At 45.2% G+C, this 13,461-nt stretch overlaps 2 protein-coding genes across 5 annotated transcripts in view; one reads left to right on the top strand and one right to left on the bottom strand.

The window, feature by feature from the left end:
- The window catches only part of SLC25A26 (solute carrier family 25 member 26), a 161,143-nt gene extending 151,012 nt beyond the window's left edge, over nt 1-10,131 (top strand). For all 3 annotated transcript variants that reach the window (XM_037040908.1, XM_037040907.1, XM_037040909.1), the window contains 3 exons: nt 3,752-3,816; nt 5,206-5,279; nt 9,742-10,131. In XM_037040908.1, the coding sequence (XP_036896803.1) occupies nt 3,752-3,816; nt 5,206-5,279; nt 9,742-9,859 (257 nt within the window). In that variant the 3' untranslated portion in view covers nt 9,860-10,131. The remainder of the gene's footprint in view (nt 1-3,751; nt 3,817-5,205; nt 5,280-9,741) is intronic.
- A 1,180-nt stretch (nt 10,132-11,311) lies between these two features.
- The window catches only part of LRIG1 (leucine rich repeats and immunoglobulin like domains 1), a 102,790-nt gene continuing 100,640 nt past the window's right edge, over nt 11,312-13,461 (bottom strand). For both annotated transcript variants that reach the window (XM_037040906.1, XM_037040905.1), the window contains 2 exons: nt 12,713-12,994; nt 11,312-12,614 (listed from right to left, as the gene is read on the bottom strand). In XM_037040906.1, the coding sequence (XP_036896801.1) occupies nt 12,355-12,614; nt 12,713-12,994 (542 nt within the window). In that variant the 3' untranslated portion in view covers nt 11,312-12,354. The remainder of the gene's footprint in view (nt 12,615-12,712; nt 12,995-13,461) is intronic.

Genomic DNA, 13,461 nt, shown 5'->3' on the forward strand with positions numbered 1-13,461 from the left:
GCCATCTTCTGTCCTCATGCTTGTTTTATAAAGTACTCTACACAAATATCCAAAAATGGCCCTTGAGAATGGAGGTGTTGAAGGCTTGTCATGCTCAGCAGTTCCCTGGGCTGCTGGTCAGGGGTTAAACTAGGAACAAAAGGGATTTTGCCAACTGCAGCACTTCAAGTTGACTTCTAAACATAAAATTGTAATTCTGTCTGAGTCATTATGACATCTGCTACTAAAGTGATCATTGACATTCCATAGTGTTTTTTTGATCAGTTTCTTGTAACTAACACCTATTTACATTCTCCAAGAGGAGAATGATAGAAATGTAGATATTGACAGGCAGGCAGGCAGGCAGGCAGATCTTCCCCTGGCTGAAAATTCTAGAATAGGGTGAAGGGTTATCTGGGTACAAATGAGAAGGCGCAACACAGTCTTTAAAAGAAAAGTATGTTTATTGTTGAAGCCCTGCTGTCCGGACGCTGTTTGGACATTATGTGGAAGGTGTGCCTGAAGACCTTGTTCTTGCTGCCAGGCTAACCAGAGGGGCCCTGGGGGGCCTGTGAGGGACAGTGCTGCCCCCTGTGGCCCCCACCATGCTCGCAGCTGCTACTAGGAGGTAACAGCTTCAGACCTGTTGAAGGAAGGTGGCCCCTTTGTCTGGAGAGCGTAAATAACCAGCATTTATTTCCTAAGGACCTGCATCTAGTTTCCTCTAAATCTGGTCCTGAAAGCAGTTCTCCTAACATTCAGTCAAGTAAAAATCTGCTGCGGTAGGACCCATAGTAAGTTGTTTCCCGTGTGATTTGAACACAGAAGCAGCCTACAGTGGCTGTACCAAAGAATTGTTTCCTGTCGAATATGTTAGCATGTTCCCTGCATTTATTACCAGCAGTTTACAATTCCCTTGAATAAAATGTAGAAAAAATAATGACATTTTAACTGAAAGTACTGGTCCCCGCCCCCTCCCTATTATGACCAGTTACTCTGTTATATGACCTTCACAAGTCCTTCCTGCAACCTCATAAAAAACACTGGGGGGGGGGGAGGTCTGTGGTTTAGAGCAGTCTTTGATATTTGAAGATATTCAAATTGACTTAGTAACTTGCATAGAATACCGTTTCCCTCCTGGTAGTAAAATTGGATCTATTTGAGCATGTGCATTCTTGTCTTTCACGTTTCCTTGTATCACTGTGATGAAACCGAAATCTCTAGGGGAATGCTGGCAGGTGTCCACAGTAAAGGAACGGGAACTTCTGCTAGTGGCCAGAATAAGTTCAATTTGCAGCACCCGATTTTATTAGAAGGCGCATACTTTTCAACATAGGTGGCTCATAAAAGCTTGAGTAGACAGACAGGGACAGAAGTTCTTGCTAACTCTCAAGTTGCCATAGTTGGTTTAGGAAGTTTGTGAACATTTTCAAACAAGAAAAATGGTGTATGCACTTCTGAGTTTTAATGAACGGTTAAATTTTAATGTCTTTATATATCAAAGTCATCATATAGTGAAGGAGCTAAGATACATGTGACTTTGAGTCCCCACTCATTATCTGCGTGTCCCTGGGCAAGTTGGCTGTAAAGTGCAAATGAGATAAAATAATCCTTGAAGGTACCTAGTGTGAAGGAGCTAAGATACATGTGACTTTGAGTCCCCACTCATTATCTGTGTGTCCCTGGGCAAGTTGGCTGTAAAGTGCAAATGAGATAAAATAATCCTTGAAGGTACCTAGTACAGTCCTGGTGCACCAGATACAAAATTAGCACAGGTATTAGCTTGGGGCTTCCCCCTCCCCCTTCCCTTTAGAGAACAAGTTGAAATCTTCAGCTTGTAAAAACTGTAGCACTTGTCCAGGGCACCCCGTAAGCATGTTTGAGCCCCTCCTGCGTGTGCTGGGCTAGAGACATGAAGAAAACTCACACATCTCTGCTCACCCAGAAAAGAGCTAATTACTTGGAGCATAAGTACGAGCCAGGGACTGCTCTAGACCCTTTGCACAGACTCATTTCATCTGTGTCATATTGCTGTCTGCACTTTACAGATGAAAAACTGAGCCCACTGGAAGACCCAGGGGCCAAAAGCCTCAGAGCCTGGGAGTCAGACAGAAAAGTTCAAGCCTCAGCTCTGTATTAGGAAAACCTGTTGTGATTTAGTGTCTGTGAGCTCCCCATTCCCCACCCATAGCATAGCGTACCCAGAATGCCTCTCATAGGGTTTTTTACTAAGGCCAGTCAGCGAGGAGAGTGGGAGTCAGGCCTGGGTCTTCTGTACTCTGAGGGGGAGGTTGTTTCAGGCCAGACCCTGCAGCCAGTAAAGGCAACACAACAGTGTGAGATCGGAGTGCTGCAGGTCCATTGCCTTTTTCTTCCTTCTTAAGGATTTTTTTTAATGGATGTGAAGCCTTCCTGGACCCTTTTCTGTGGATACATTTACTCTTTTAGTGCAGAAAGTGTGGTTTAAAAACATTGAAATTGTTGGATTTCAGGACTGAGTCCACCAAATTTTAACATACTTGAGGTTTAGCCAAGTCTCTGAATATCAGGCAACTTCTGAATTTGGAGGAAAATATTTCACATATTCATAACACAAAACTGGCTTTAAAAAGGGCACTTGTATGCATGTTATTATTGATCCTTATTAACTCTAAGTGTGTCATCTGTGGGTAACCAAAAATGGAACACAGAAGCATAAATGAGTGCATCTTTCTAAAAGTCATCGTCATGAAGTTAGCAACTGGAGCTCCAGTGTAAGGCTTGTTCTTCAGCACATTTAGAAAGAGATTTGGCGACGATCAAATGACCTTCTTGTCCACATGCCACACAACTTGGAGGGAGGGTGTTGCTATTTTTGGAGTATCCGTTCCACATGTGTTCTCTTCGGCCCTTACAGAACTGCCCACTTCACCCGAGCTCAGGGATGCTGAATCTTTTAGAAAGTCCTTTGAGTTTATTATCTTACCTCCATAGGACCTCTTGAGGTTTAAAGGATATCTTTGTATCACATTACATAGAATATTGGTACCATCTAATATGGTTTCTGTTAGGAAAAAAATTTCGATTCCTCTGCCCTAGGTGCAGCTCCCTTTAAAATATGTGGATTTTTAAAATACCTGTTGTGCAGTCACGGCACTTCTGTGGGAGAGAAGGTGGGAGGGAAACCATGAGGAGCAGTCTTGTTAGATCAAGACTGACGATGCAGAAGGAAGCTTGGAAATGTTGTTACTTCAACTGGCTTGTTATCAGAAGCCTGGAAATACAGAAAGCTTTTCTCTTTCAGTGTTTTTAACTTAAAGAATCCAGCCATTTGTACCTACTGTGATACAAATTTCTGTTGGCCCACTTTGCCTCAGAGCAGAAACGATAGAAGCATTTTGGAGCCAGATGAGAGACCAGTGGCCGATGGAAGTCAGGCCCCCTAAGAATCAGGGGGAGCCCCCTGCCTCTCAGTGAGAGTAGGTGTCTGCTATAGGCATGTAGCCCGGTACACACTCAGCTCTGTTCACTGCGCCTCAGAGCAAGAGGGAGGGTGGGGCCCTGTCGGCCTGAGGAGGTAAAGCATCACCACCTTGTCGTATGCGGTGCGGTGTCACTACAAAACCTGTGGCATGCAAAGAAAGGTTTTGCATGTGTGCATATAGTTCTTGAACCAATCAAGGGGGCGTAATGATAAAGAGGTAATTTTTGCACGCTTATGTGGAATTATAAAATAAACATGAATCACTGTGTAACACCATAAACAGCACTGTATTGGGGTTTATATACACAGGTGGATTCGCAGCTGTGGTCACCACACCTCTGGATGTGGCGAAAACAAGAATCATGTTGGCAAAGGTAAGTGGTAAAATAACGTAATGTGGACGTAACAGACGCTCCTATAGACTAGCACTGGGGCTTATGTGTAGATAAAGTGCAGAACAGAGGAAAGTGCTTCCCTGTAGGAGCAGCCTTAGCCACAGTCCAACCACCAATGAAGCGGACGTTGACGGACAGTCGGTATTGCTGTCACTGGGCATGATGTCTGTGTCATCATTTTCAGCTGCGTTATGTAAGTGAGCAGAGCTGGTAGGGCCTCTGTGTGGTGCGACTACATTCAAATTACCTCTGTTTTTACCTTTGCTAGACCTGAGGCTCCGAGTCGGCTTGCTTCATGCCACACAGCAGGTGACTACAGGCTCTTGAGTTTAGGTCATGCTTGGCCTTAACTGGGTAAATTAGGAGAGTTGTTGCAATTCTTACAGTTTCTTCCTTAAAAGAAATATTGTTAAAAAAAAAAAAAACTACAGACTTCACAGATACCAGATATGTAACATAGCTAGAGACTAAAACAATAAAAAATAGAGTTATGCGCTTGCGGAAAAGTATATGACTTTTCCTAAAGAGTTCAACCGTGTTTTAAATTGAACATATTAATAGTACCCTTCAATGAATGTGTTATTAGCTACCGAGGTGAGTTTCATAGTTGTACCATCTATACTGACTACCCCCATTTTTCTCAGCTCAGTTCGTACTGCTTTCTGTGGTTCCCCCCGCCCCCCCCGTAGTTGTGTATGAACTATCAAGGTGTGCGTTTCCTGTCAGTAGTTGTATGTCAGTGTCTGGGTGTGGTTTTCCTATTTAGTAGTGTGTGTGAATTATCTGAGTATGGATTTCATAGTTAGTAGTTGTACATGAATTATCTGGATGTGGTTTTTTCTGTTCAGTGGTTGTATGTGAGTTACCAGGGTGTGATTTTCCTGCTTAGCAGTGTAAGTGAAATATCTGGCTATGGTCATTTGTTGTATGTGAATTATCTGGGTATAGTTTTCTTGTTCCATGGTTTTATGTGAATTATCTGGGTGTTATTTTCCTATTTTGTAGTTGTACAGGAATTATCTCGTTGCTATTATCTTGTTCAGTGACTGTTTGTGAATTACTTGGGTGTGATTTTCCTGTTAACACAGTAGTTGTATGTGAATAATCTGGGTGAGCTTCACTCATCTTCTGATAACGAGACCAGGAAAGTGGCTTTCTGTGGCTTTAAGCCAAATCAGTGCTTGCTTGTGGGTTTGAAGAGAAGGCCCTCTGGTGCAGTGAGACCCAGCGCTCCTCTGACTCCTCAGAACCTCCCCAGTCTATTTGAAACTCCCTTAGATCAAGGCTTCGGGAGCTGTGCACCCAAGGGTATCTGTAAGTTGGAGACTTTCACAAGATAATGGCTTTCTCTTTTGTCCTTTCATGCAGGCCGGTTCCAGCACCGCTGGTGGGAATGTCCTCTCTGCCCTGCATGGGGTCTGGCGGACGCAGGGATTGTCAGGGTAAGGATGAGAAAGAATGTTCGCCTTTTTCACTCTCTCCACTGGCCTGTCCTCTTCTAGCCGGATGTAGGACAAACCCTTTTCTTTCTTCTGCTTATGCCCTGGCTGGGGGGGGGGGCTCTCTTTGTTTATATGTATTGGACCAAACATCACATTTCATTTTGGTTATGTGAGATAATATTGCACAATCAAGGTGATGCAGTCTGCTAGCCAGGTGATTCCCAGCCTTGTTCATCTTGATGTGAGATGCCGCCCCCATGTGTGGCTCTTGCCAGGTTCTGGGCTGCAGCATTAAGACAGGATTCCAGTTATGAGATGCAGGATCTCGGTGAGGGAGGGTAACATTATCAGGAGAAAGCACTTGCGGTTTGGGGTGCCGTTCACTATTACTAGCCGCAGACGACTTCCAGCATCCCACAGTGCATGACCCCTACCTGAAAGCACTGCTCTGTGTTATCAGCCAAGTGCCTCAAACCTTTAGCATCATATCCCCAAAAGCTCTCTTCAAAATGTTATTTCAGTGTTGCTTTTAAGCAGAAACTTATAAAGCTGTCTGAATGCTGGGGTCTGTACAGATATGTGAAATTACAGTTTTCTCTTTGGAATCATCTACCAGGGACTGTCCTAAGCAGCAGCCTCCTCTGGGAGAAGGTCATGACTGAGCCTTGTGACAGGGTTGGCTGGTGTGGACACAGAGGGTGGGGGTGCCACCTCCTCATTAATTTTGACAGTAGGAGTTTATTGTAGTTGGTTGATGGTTTGGGGATCATGAAGCATGTTGGTCAGGCCACAGGCAAGATTTTTGAAGGAGAACGGCCTCATCATCTGTTCAGAATTTCCATCTGGAAGGTTGAAAAGTAGGTAGTGTTGGGTGCTTGTGTGAATGTGACCACTCCGATGGACTGATGCTGGTTGCCTGGGGGATGTAAGGATTCTTAGACAAGAACTGAGATGAACAGAGGACCAGTCGAGCATGGGAAGAGCAGCGTGGTGGCTTCTGTGCCCGGTCAGCCATTAGGAATAGCACGCTGGGAGGAAGTGAGAATGTGGTTGCTCAGAGCCGAGGCATATTGATTTGGACAATAATTCCACACTGAACAAAGACATGGTGTGAGAAGAAAGTGAGGCCCAAAGCAGCTTAGTAGCAGGTGAAAGACCCTTACTGTTCCAATTAGTTCGGGGCCACACACAGAGGCATGACACATAGTAGCATTTTTAGATCATAGAGTTAGGCTGCTGAATTTCAGTGTCTCATTCATTTCAATATAATTCATATTTGGTTCTATGGCAACCCTTGGTCAAACCTCTGCTTTTGACCTTAGTTCTGTGGATTTGGTGTCAAGCTGTGACCCACATGCCTGTCTTGAGAAAGTGGTGATATGTGCATCATAAGAGGCTCAATTGGCCGTGGCCACTGAAAGTTTATAGAGCAGGGCTTTCCTTGAGTAACTGACATGAAATCTTCCCTGTTCTAGTTGTGATGCAAACTTGATGTTATGTAACTAGGCAGTGCAGAATTATGGGCAGAGGACAGGGGTCAGAGACATGCGAGGGGCCTCTGTCCCCACTGTCAGCCCTGAAAAGGTAATTTGGAGTTTTTCTTAATTCTGGAAGCTCCTTAAGCCTTGGGCTCTTGTTAGTATTGACAGACCTCGGAGTTCGGTGGGTTTAGTTCCAGGCACCACAATAAAGAGAGTTATGATCCTTTTGCTGGTGGAGGGTCTTACCTTCAATTTGTAAAAGAAAAAAATCTGAAGCGCAGTAAAGCAAAATGTAATAAAGTGCAATGTGCCTGTATGCATAGTATTCCAGGTGCCAAGCTTGTCACTTAAGGAATGACAATTTTCACTAGCTTCCTAATCAAATGATAAAAGACAAACAGTAATTTGACAAAAGAATTATAACCAAAAGCAGGGAAAACAAAAAATTCCAACAATTGTGCACGTTGTTCTGGTGATAGGTCCTACACATCCTCAGCCCTGCAGGGGTCTCAGTGGCTCCCTCAGTCCTGCTTCCACACACCGCGGACTCCTGCCACCACCCTGCATGCACCTGTCAGCGTCACCAGGTCCTTGGGTGCCCAGCACGTTCAGGGTCCATGTCACAGTGAAATGGCGCTAATCTCTCAGGGAGAATGAAAGGGGTGACCCTTTGGTGTCATGTTGGTTTGCTTCATGTTTTGGCACGCCTTTGGTTTCTCCAAAATAAAACCGGTGTGCTCATTGGTCCAGCATCCAGAAAGCCGGCAGGAAACTGCTCGCCCTGCAGCGCTCCTTCCTGGCTTTTCTTGTGTTTTTCTCGACTGTGCCCTGTACGTCAGAGCTGCCACTGCCATGTGCACCCTCCGCTAAGCACTGTATGTCTGCTGTTTTGTTTGAGCTCTGCTCACTCAGAGCCCTGCTCTACTCGTCTGCCTTGCTGTACAAATGTCTCTACTTTAAGGCTATGGGTTATGTTAAACAATTTGACTGTCACCTATTGAAACCATAAACTGCTTCCTTCTGCCTCTTGCCAGGAGCAGCTGAGCTCATTAGATGCAAAAGCTGAACCAAGACACTGACTTTAAAGAGAAGTCAGATAGGAAGGAGCAGGGAGGGTGGCTTTGTGGCCAGTGTGGTCTCCCAACTCAGCCTCTGCTGGCCGCCTTCCCACACCCTTCCCTTTGTGGGGTAAGGCAAGGAGATTAATCTGTTTTTCAAGCCAGAAGAACACAGTGGCCTCAGAGTGGTAATTTATGAGGTTTTTTCCCCTCACCAACCACCTCAGGCAAAAACAATTTGCATGATGCTGAGATGAACAACTTTTTTTCTTACAAGTGTATTTTGGTCTTCCATAGAATATTCATGGTTATTTCTAGACAAGAAAAAGAGGTCCTAATTTTATCTGTAGCATTTTACCTATGATTTAAGTCCTCACTTAGCTAATTAAAATCAGGATGCCCTAACACCACCCTCCAATCTGCTTTCCTCAAAAGTGCTAAACGCTGCACACTAAGGGGGTGGGGCACGCTGACCTCGTCTTATGTGGTGCACAAAGGAGGTGGCCAGGGCTGTCTTGACCTGGGCAGCAGGGCTTTCTTCCTGGCCTTTCTTAGCAAGCCACTGTTTAGCTTATTGTGGAGGCTTTTCTCTTATCTGAAAAGATACACAAACTACGATTGGCATAACCTGACCATTTTCAGTTTTCTTCTGTAGACCTGATCTTTTCACTAGTAAATCCACTACTTCTGATTTGGTAATTTTGTTTTTGTGCTTACAAAAGTAATACTCTTGGTTGAAAAATAAAGTTGTTATTACAGAAATACAAGTTCTTTTCTGTAATGCTACACCCCAGGTGCAGTTTAGGACACATGCCTACCATATGTGTTACGTATGCACCCGTTACACACGCAGCTTTCAGAACCCACTGTGTGCACTTTCTGTGTTGGTGTCTCCTGGCTGCCACATTCTTTGCAGCTTGTTTCCCCTGTGGGTGGACACTGCACCAGAATTTGTGTAACCAAAGGGGGTTATTTGCAGTTGTTTTTTTAAATCAGCAATGGCATGATGAACATCTTCAAACAGATACCTGCACATAGCTATGGGAGGGTTTTTAAAGAATGAATCCTGCCCTGGGTGTTGGCTTAGTTGGCTGGAGTGTCACCCCATACACCAGAATGTTTTGGGTTAGATCCCCAGTCCGGGCACTTGTGGAAGGCAACTGATTGATGTTGCTCTATCCCTTCCTCTTTCTCTAAACGCAATAAACATGTCCTTGGGTGAGGATCAAAAAAAATGAATGAAACCTCCAGTACACATCCATAGTAACATTGTTCTTTCACGTCGCATTTCCTCAGTCATTCCAAAGTTGCAGCTCTGACAGTAAGTCACGTTGGCTGCTTGGGCACGAAGCTGCTGCTCCTTTCCTTGCACAGCCCTGCTCACCCTACTTCCCCTTCATCAGAGAAGACAGAAAACAGAATCCGAAGAGATTTGCTTCCGCCGTGGCATCGTATTTGTGGGTCTCTAAGGAAAATGCGCCTGAGTCACTGGGAGGAACAGCAGAGTTGTCCAAAAATCTCCTCTAACACCCTGAGACCACGGCGGGGTTCCAGGGTGGGCTGTGCCCTTTGACCTCTTGCCAATTCCATCATCTCTAAAAGACAGAGTTTGAAAGTCTTAAACAGGACTATTGTGCAGACAGAGTTACTATTTCTTGACTAATTATTTGACTTAATTGCGAGTGCTCACAAGTAAGCTGTCTGGTATGTAGCCACTTTCGCCAGCCAACAACTGGGCTCAGACTTCAGCAAGTCTACTTGGGAATGTAATTTAGTGCCATTATAAAAGGAAAAAACACACATTTAAGTACTGTGTGGGGTTTAATGAGCATGAAGTGTTGAGTTGAGCAAGCTGTGAGTGTTGGAATTTAACCTTTTTTTGCAACAAAATATTTTTTTGAATCTTTGTTTTGTTGCCCCTAGATTATTTGCAGGTGTATTCCCTCGAATGGCAGCCATCAGTCTGGGAGGTTTCATCTTTCTTGGTGCTTATGACCAAACTCGCAGCCTGCTGTTGGAACTTGGCAAAGAGAGCCCATGAACCCCACAGCCCTGCGTCCCTTTCTTTCATGAAGGGGCCATGCTGTGAGAGCTGATCCAGTCCAGCGAGCAGCTGTTCAGCCATCTAGACCGCAAAGCACAGTGCTGAAATCCAGCTCTGCGAAATATGACATGGAGAACGCGTTTTTATGCTACAGGCCGGCTGGAATGATGTCATCAGCCTGTTTGCCAGAAAGAGAGAAAACAATGTCCACAGAGGTACTTTGAATAATGTTCTCAGAACCACTTAATAAATAAGTTTGGTGATGCTGAGTCCTGGCCTCTCAGAGCTTTCATTTGGTTCTATCTGACCTTTTGTTTCCTGCCGGATGATAGCAGATTCGACAGAGATGGCTATAATTTTAAAAGAATGGCTGGACTGGGGAAGGGAGAAGCCAGGGAAATGGTGGTCCATGTGAGCGTGTTTCCTGGATTAATCACGACTGTGTAAGCTTACCGCTTTGTTGAAAACAGTGAACTACAGGTGCATGTGAGCGTTCTTGCTGGATAACCAGGCTGTGCCCTCAGATTTAACCTGTAAAAACACACAGTTGTGTCTGACAGAGAAGTGTCCAGCGTGGGGCCCGTGTGGTGTGTGAAAGAAAGCAAGCATTTGCAGACCCGTGACCAGGCAGGCCTCATGGGCTTGTGGGCGGAAGGCGTGCAGGGGTCTCGGTGGAAGCTGGGCTGCACTCCACTCTTTTCCATTTCAGACCGAAGGATGGGCTAGGCTGGGCCAGCTGTGCAGACAGTGTTATTTCTTGGTTCCTAATCAGTAAGCTCAATACTGGAAACAGAAGGGAGGAAGTGGGAAGGTAACCATTCTAGAGCTTGACTGATAAGCTCCAGGTGTTGGAAAAATTCAGAATCTCAGAAATCTAATGCTGCCGTGTCTTCCCTGGAGCCATAGTACACCATCCTGCTTGCCCTAAAACTTTGGGGGGGGGGCAGGGACACAGGAGGGCAGATGGTAATTAAAGGCAGAATGACTGCATTTATCAGGGCATCTCCGGAATTAAATGGGGTGAAGTGATGCTGGTTAATGTACGCAGAAGAATGATCCAAGCCACACACTTAACATTTATAAATGAAACTTTATTAAAGACACTTCAATGCCATTTGTTAGACACTTCAATATTTTACAGGTTTCTCAATGTACATTGTACCAAAATTTCTATAAATAAATAACTTTGTACATGAAAGTAATACTTCCTCTTTCACATTGCCTCTCAGAAGCAGCAAATTCACATATGTTGTGGAAGTAACATTAATCAGTTCACTGTTGAGAACAAAATTCTAAATGTGCTTACCTTTTGGAACAGTGATGACATTTGACAGTAAAATTTAACAAAGCAACCATTTTGTCAATATACCTTCAGCTTTTTGGCTAAAGGACCTTGCTTTCTGAGCTTTTAAGGACCTTGTTAGTTTCAATGTAATTTTTCCTGAACTATACATTGGCACTCACAAGATGGTTAGCTACTGGTCTCAAAAGTGCAAATATACCCAGAACCCAGGTCAAGGGCTAAAGCTTGCAAGTGCAAGCCTGGGTCCGTGCGTGGGAGGGAAGGGCGTGGACAGGCCTGCTCCCAATCCTCAGTCAAGATAAGCTAGCCCTGGAAAGGAAGGACTCAATCCTTTTTCTCCCCTAAGATCAATATAACATGAATCATATTGGCAGACTAAAACATCACCGAAAAGTCCACAGGTATCAACAGCAGCAACTTCTATCTCATTAGAAAGCCTCAAATGATACTGACAAGACCACATTTGCTTTTGTCATAGAAGGAAGGCTTAACCGTTCAGACCAAATGCTGGTGGTGGATTAACAACCCCCGCCCCCTTGTTAAATCAAGAACTCAAAACTACAAGAAAGTCATTCACATGCAGAGGTCCATGAACCCTGAGGGCCTGGGCTCCACAGCGGGGTCTGTGGCAGGAGCCACCACACGTGAGCAATAATGACATGAAGTTACTTCCAATGCAAACCAAGTCTCTGCCTATAAAGCATCCCAGGGGCCTGTCCTATGATGTGCGACTCAGGTAGGACTTTCCATCCTTCCCACCCACTAAAGCTCCTCAGAGCAAATGTGGTTTTTAGTTTCTGTAAATTCTATCCATACATTAAGGCACCAAAACTATCCCTGCTCCTTCCAAAATTAAACAGCAACCTGATAGGAAAAATAACATTGTCAAAACTGTATGATTTTTTTTCTGTTAACCATGCACTAAAGATTAAAATATCCTCTGTAAAAGATATATAATATAAATGAACTCTCTGAAAACTCTTATGTACAATGATATCAAATACTTTTCTGCCCTTTGTACACAATAGCCTCCTGCATTCTGTGACTCAGCTTCAAGTCCTTTAAACTACTGACACTCCACATGGAAGTTAAAACTGTACAGATCAGTGACGCTTGAACCCAAGCTTCCTCACAGCCTCTCCTACCTCTTCCCCACAGAGATCGCCACAAGAGCTGAGGTAGACAACGCCTAGATCTGCGGTGCAAACAGCAGCGGCCCACTCCCTTTCCCAGGGAGCTGTGCTGTCAGTGGTGTGGACTCAGTACTGGAGTCACATGCTCTGGGGAGTTGTCCGTTGGAAAGAAGCAAGTGCTGGCCTTCGCTGGGGATGTCGGGAAAGCCCAAAGGGGCTCGTGTGAGCTCAGAACTGCCAGGAGTTAATGTAGAGGAAGGCTGGAGGTCTATGGAGTCTGGCTCACACAACCTTGCTAACGTCCACGAAGAGGCCCCTAATAAAAAAGGACAGGGCACGTCAGACCCTCTAGCCTGGCTGTTTGTGTGCCCACCCCAGATGCTGGCGACTCCTGGGATGAAAGTAAACATTTACCTTTGCCATCTGGGGGTGCCCCGGACTTTTTCTTCAAGGAGGTCAGCATTCTATCATGGTTACTGGGGTGGAGGGACTCCCTGCAGTCGGTGTGGGGCCTGTCCAGTGTCCCACTGGGCAGATGTGGAGAATGCTCTTGGTCACTGTGACTGGGCTCCTGGCTGCTTGGTGTGCCTGGTTGTGCACTGTCTCTGGACACATGCTGAGGACAGAAGGCTTGTTCCTTGGAGTGACTGTCCATATCAGTGTTGCAGTCACTGCATGCAACTGGGCCACCGTGCTCTGCAAGACACAGCGGGAGATGATGAGAACCACCAACTGAGGCCTCACTCCCACACAGAGGCTGCTGCACTCCAGCTCCACGAGGCCAGAGCCCCACTCATTATCAACTCTACAAACCCCCATGCCCCCGACATGTTCACATAAAAAGGACTGAGCAAACATCGTGCCATTAAGAATGGGTGTCTTCCATGTTTAAACATTTCAGATTAAATTCTCTGTCAGACAGCTTTGGTCACAGAAAGGAATCCCATTTGAAGAGACCACACAGTTCCGAAGCCAGGAGTCTTCCAAACAATTGGAATCATAATCTCCAGAGCCCTGGTAAAAAGGTCCTTTCGTTTGGGCTTTGCCTTTATTTAAGTTGCTTATAAATTTGAAAGTTCGTGTCCAGAATCACCACACCATCAGTTTATTTTAGAGACATCTTGCTCGGACTCAGAGAGAGCCAGGCCCCACACGACTTCCGC

This window comes from Sturnira hondurensis, unplaced genomic scaffold, assembly GCF_014824575.4.
Source record: "Sturnira hondurensis isolate 20B ecotype Veracruz unplaced genomic scaffold, ASM1482457v3 Scaffold0002840, whole genome shotgun sequence".
In the NCBI taxonomy this organism is placed as follows: domain Eukaryota; kingdom Metazoa; phylum Chordata; class Mammalia; order Chiroptera; family Phyllostomidae; genus Sturnira; species Sturnira hondurensis.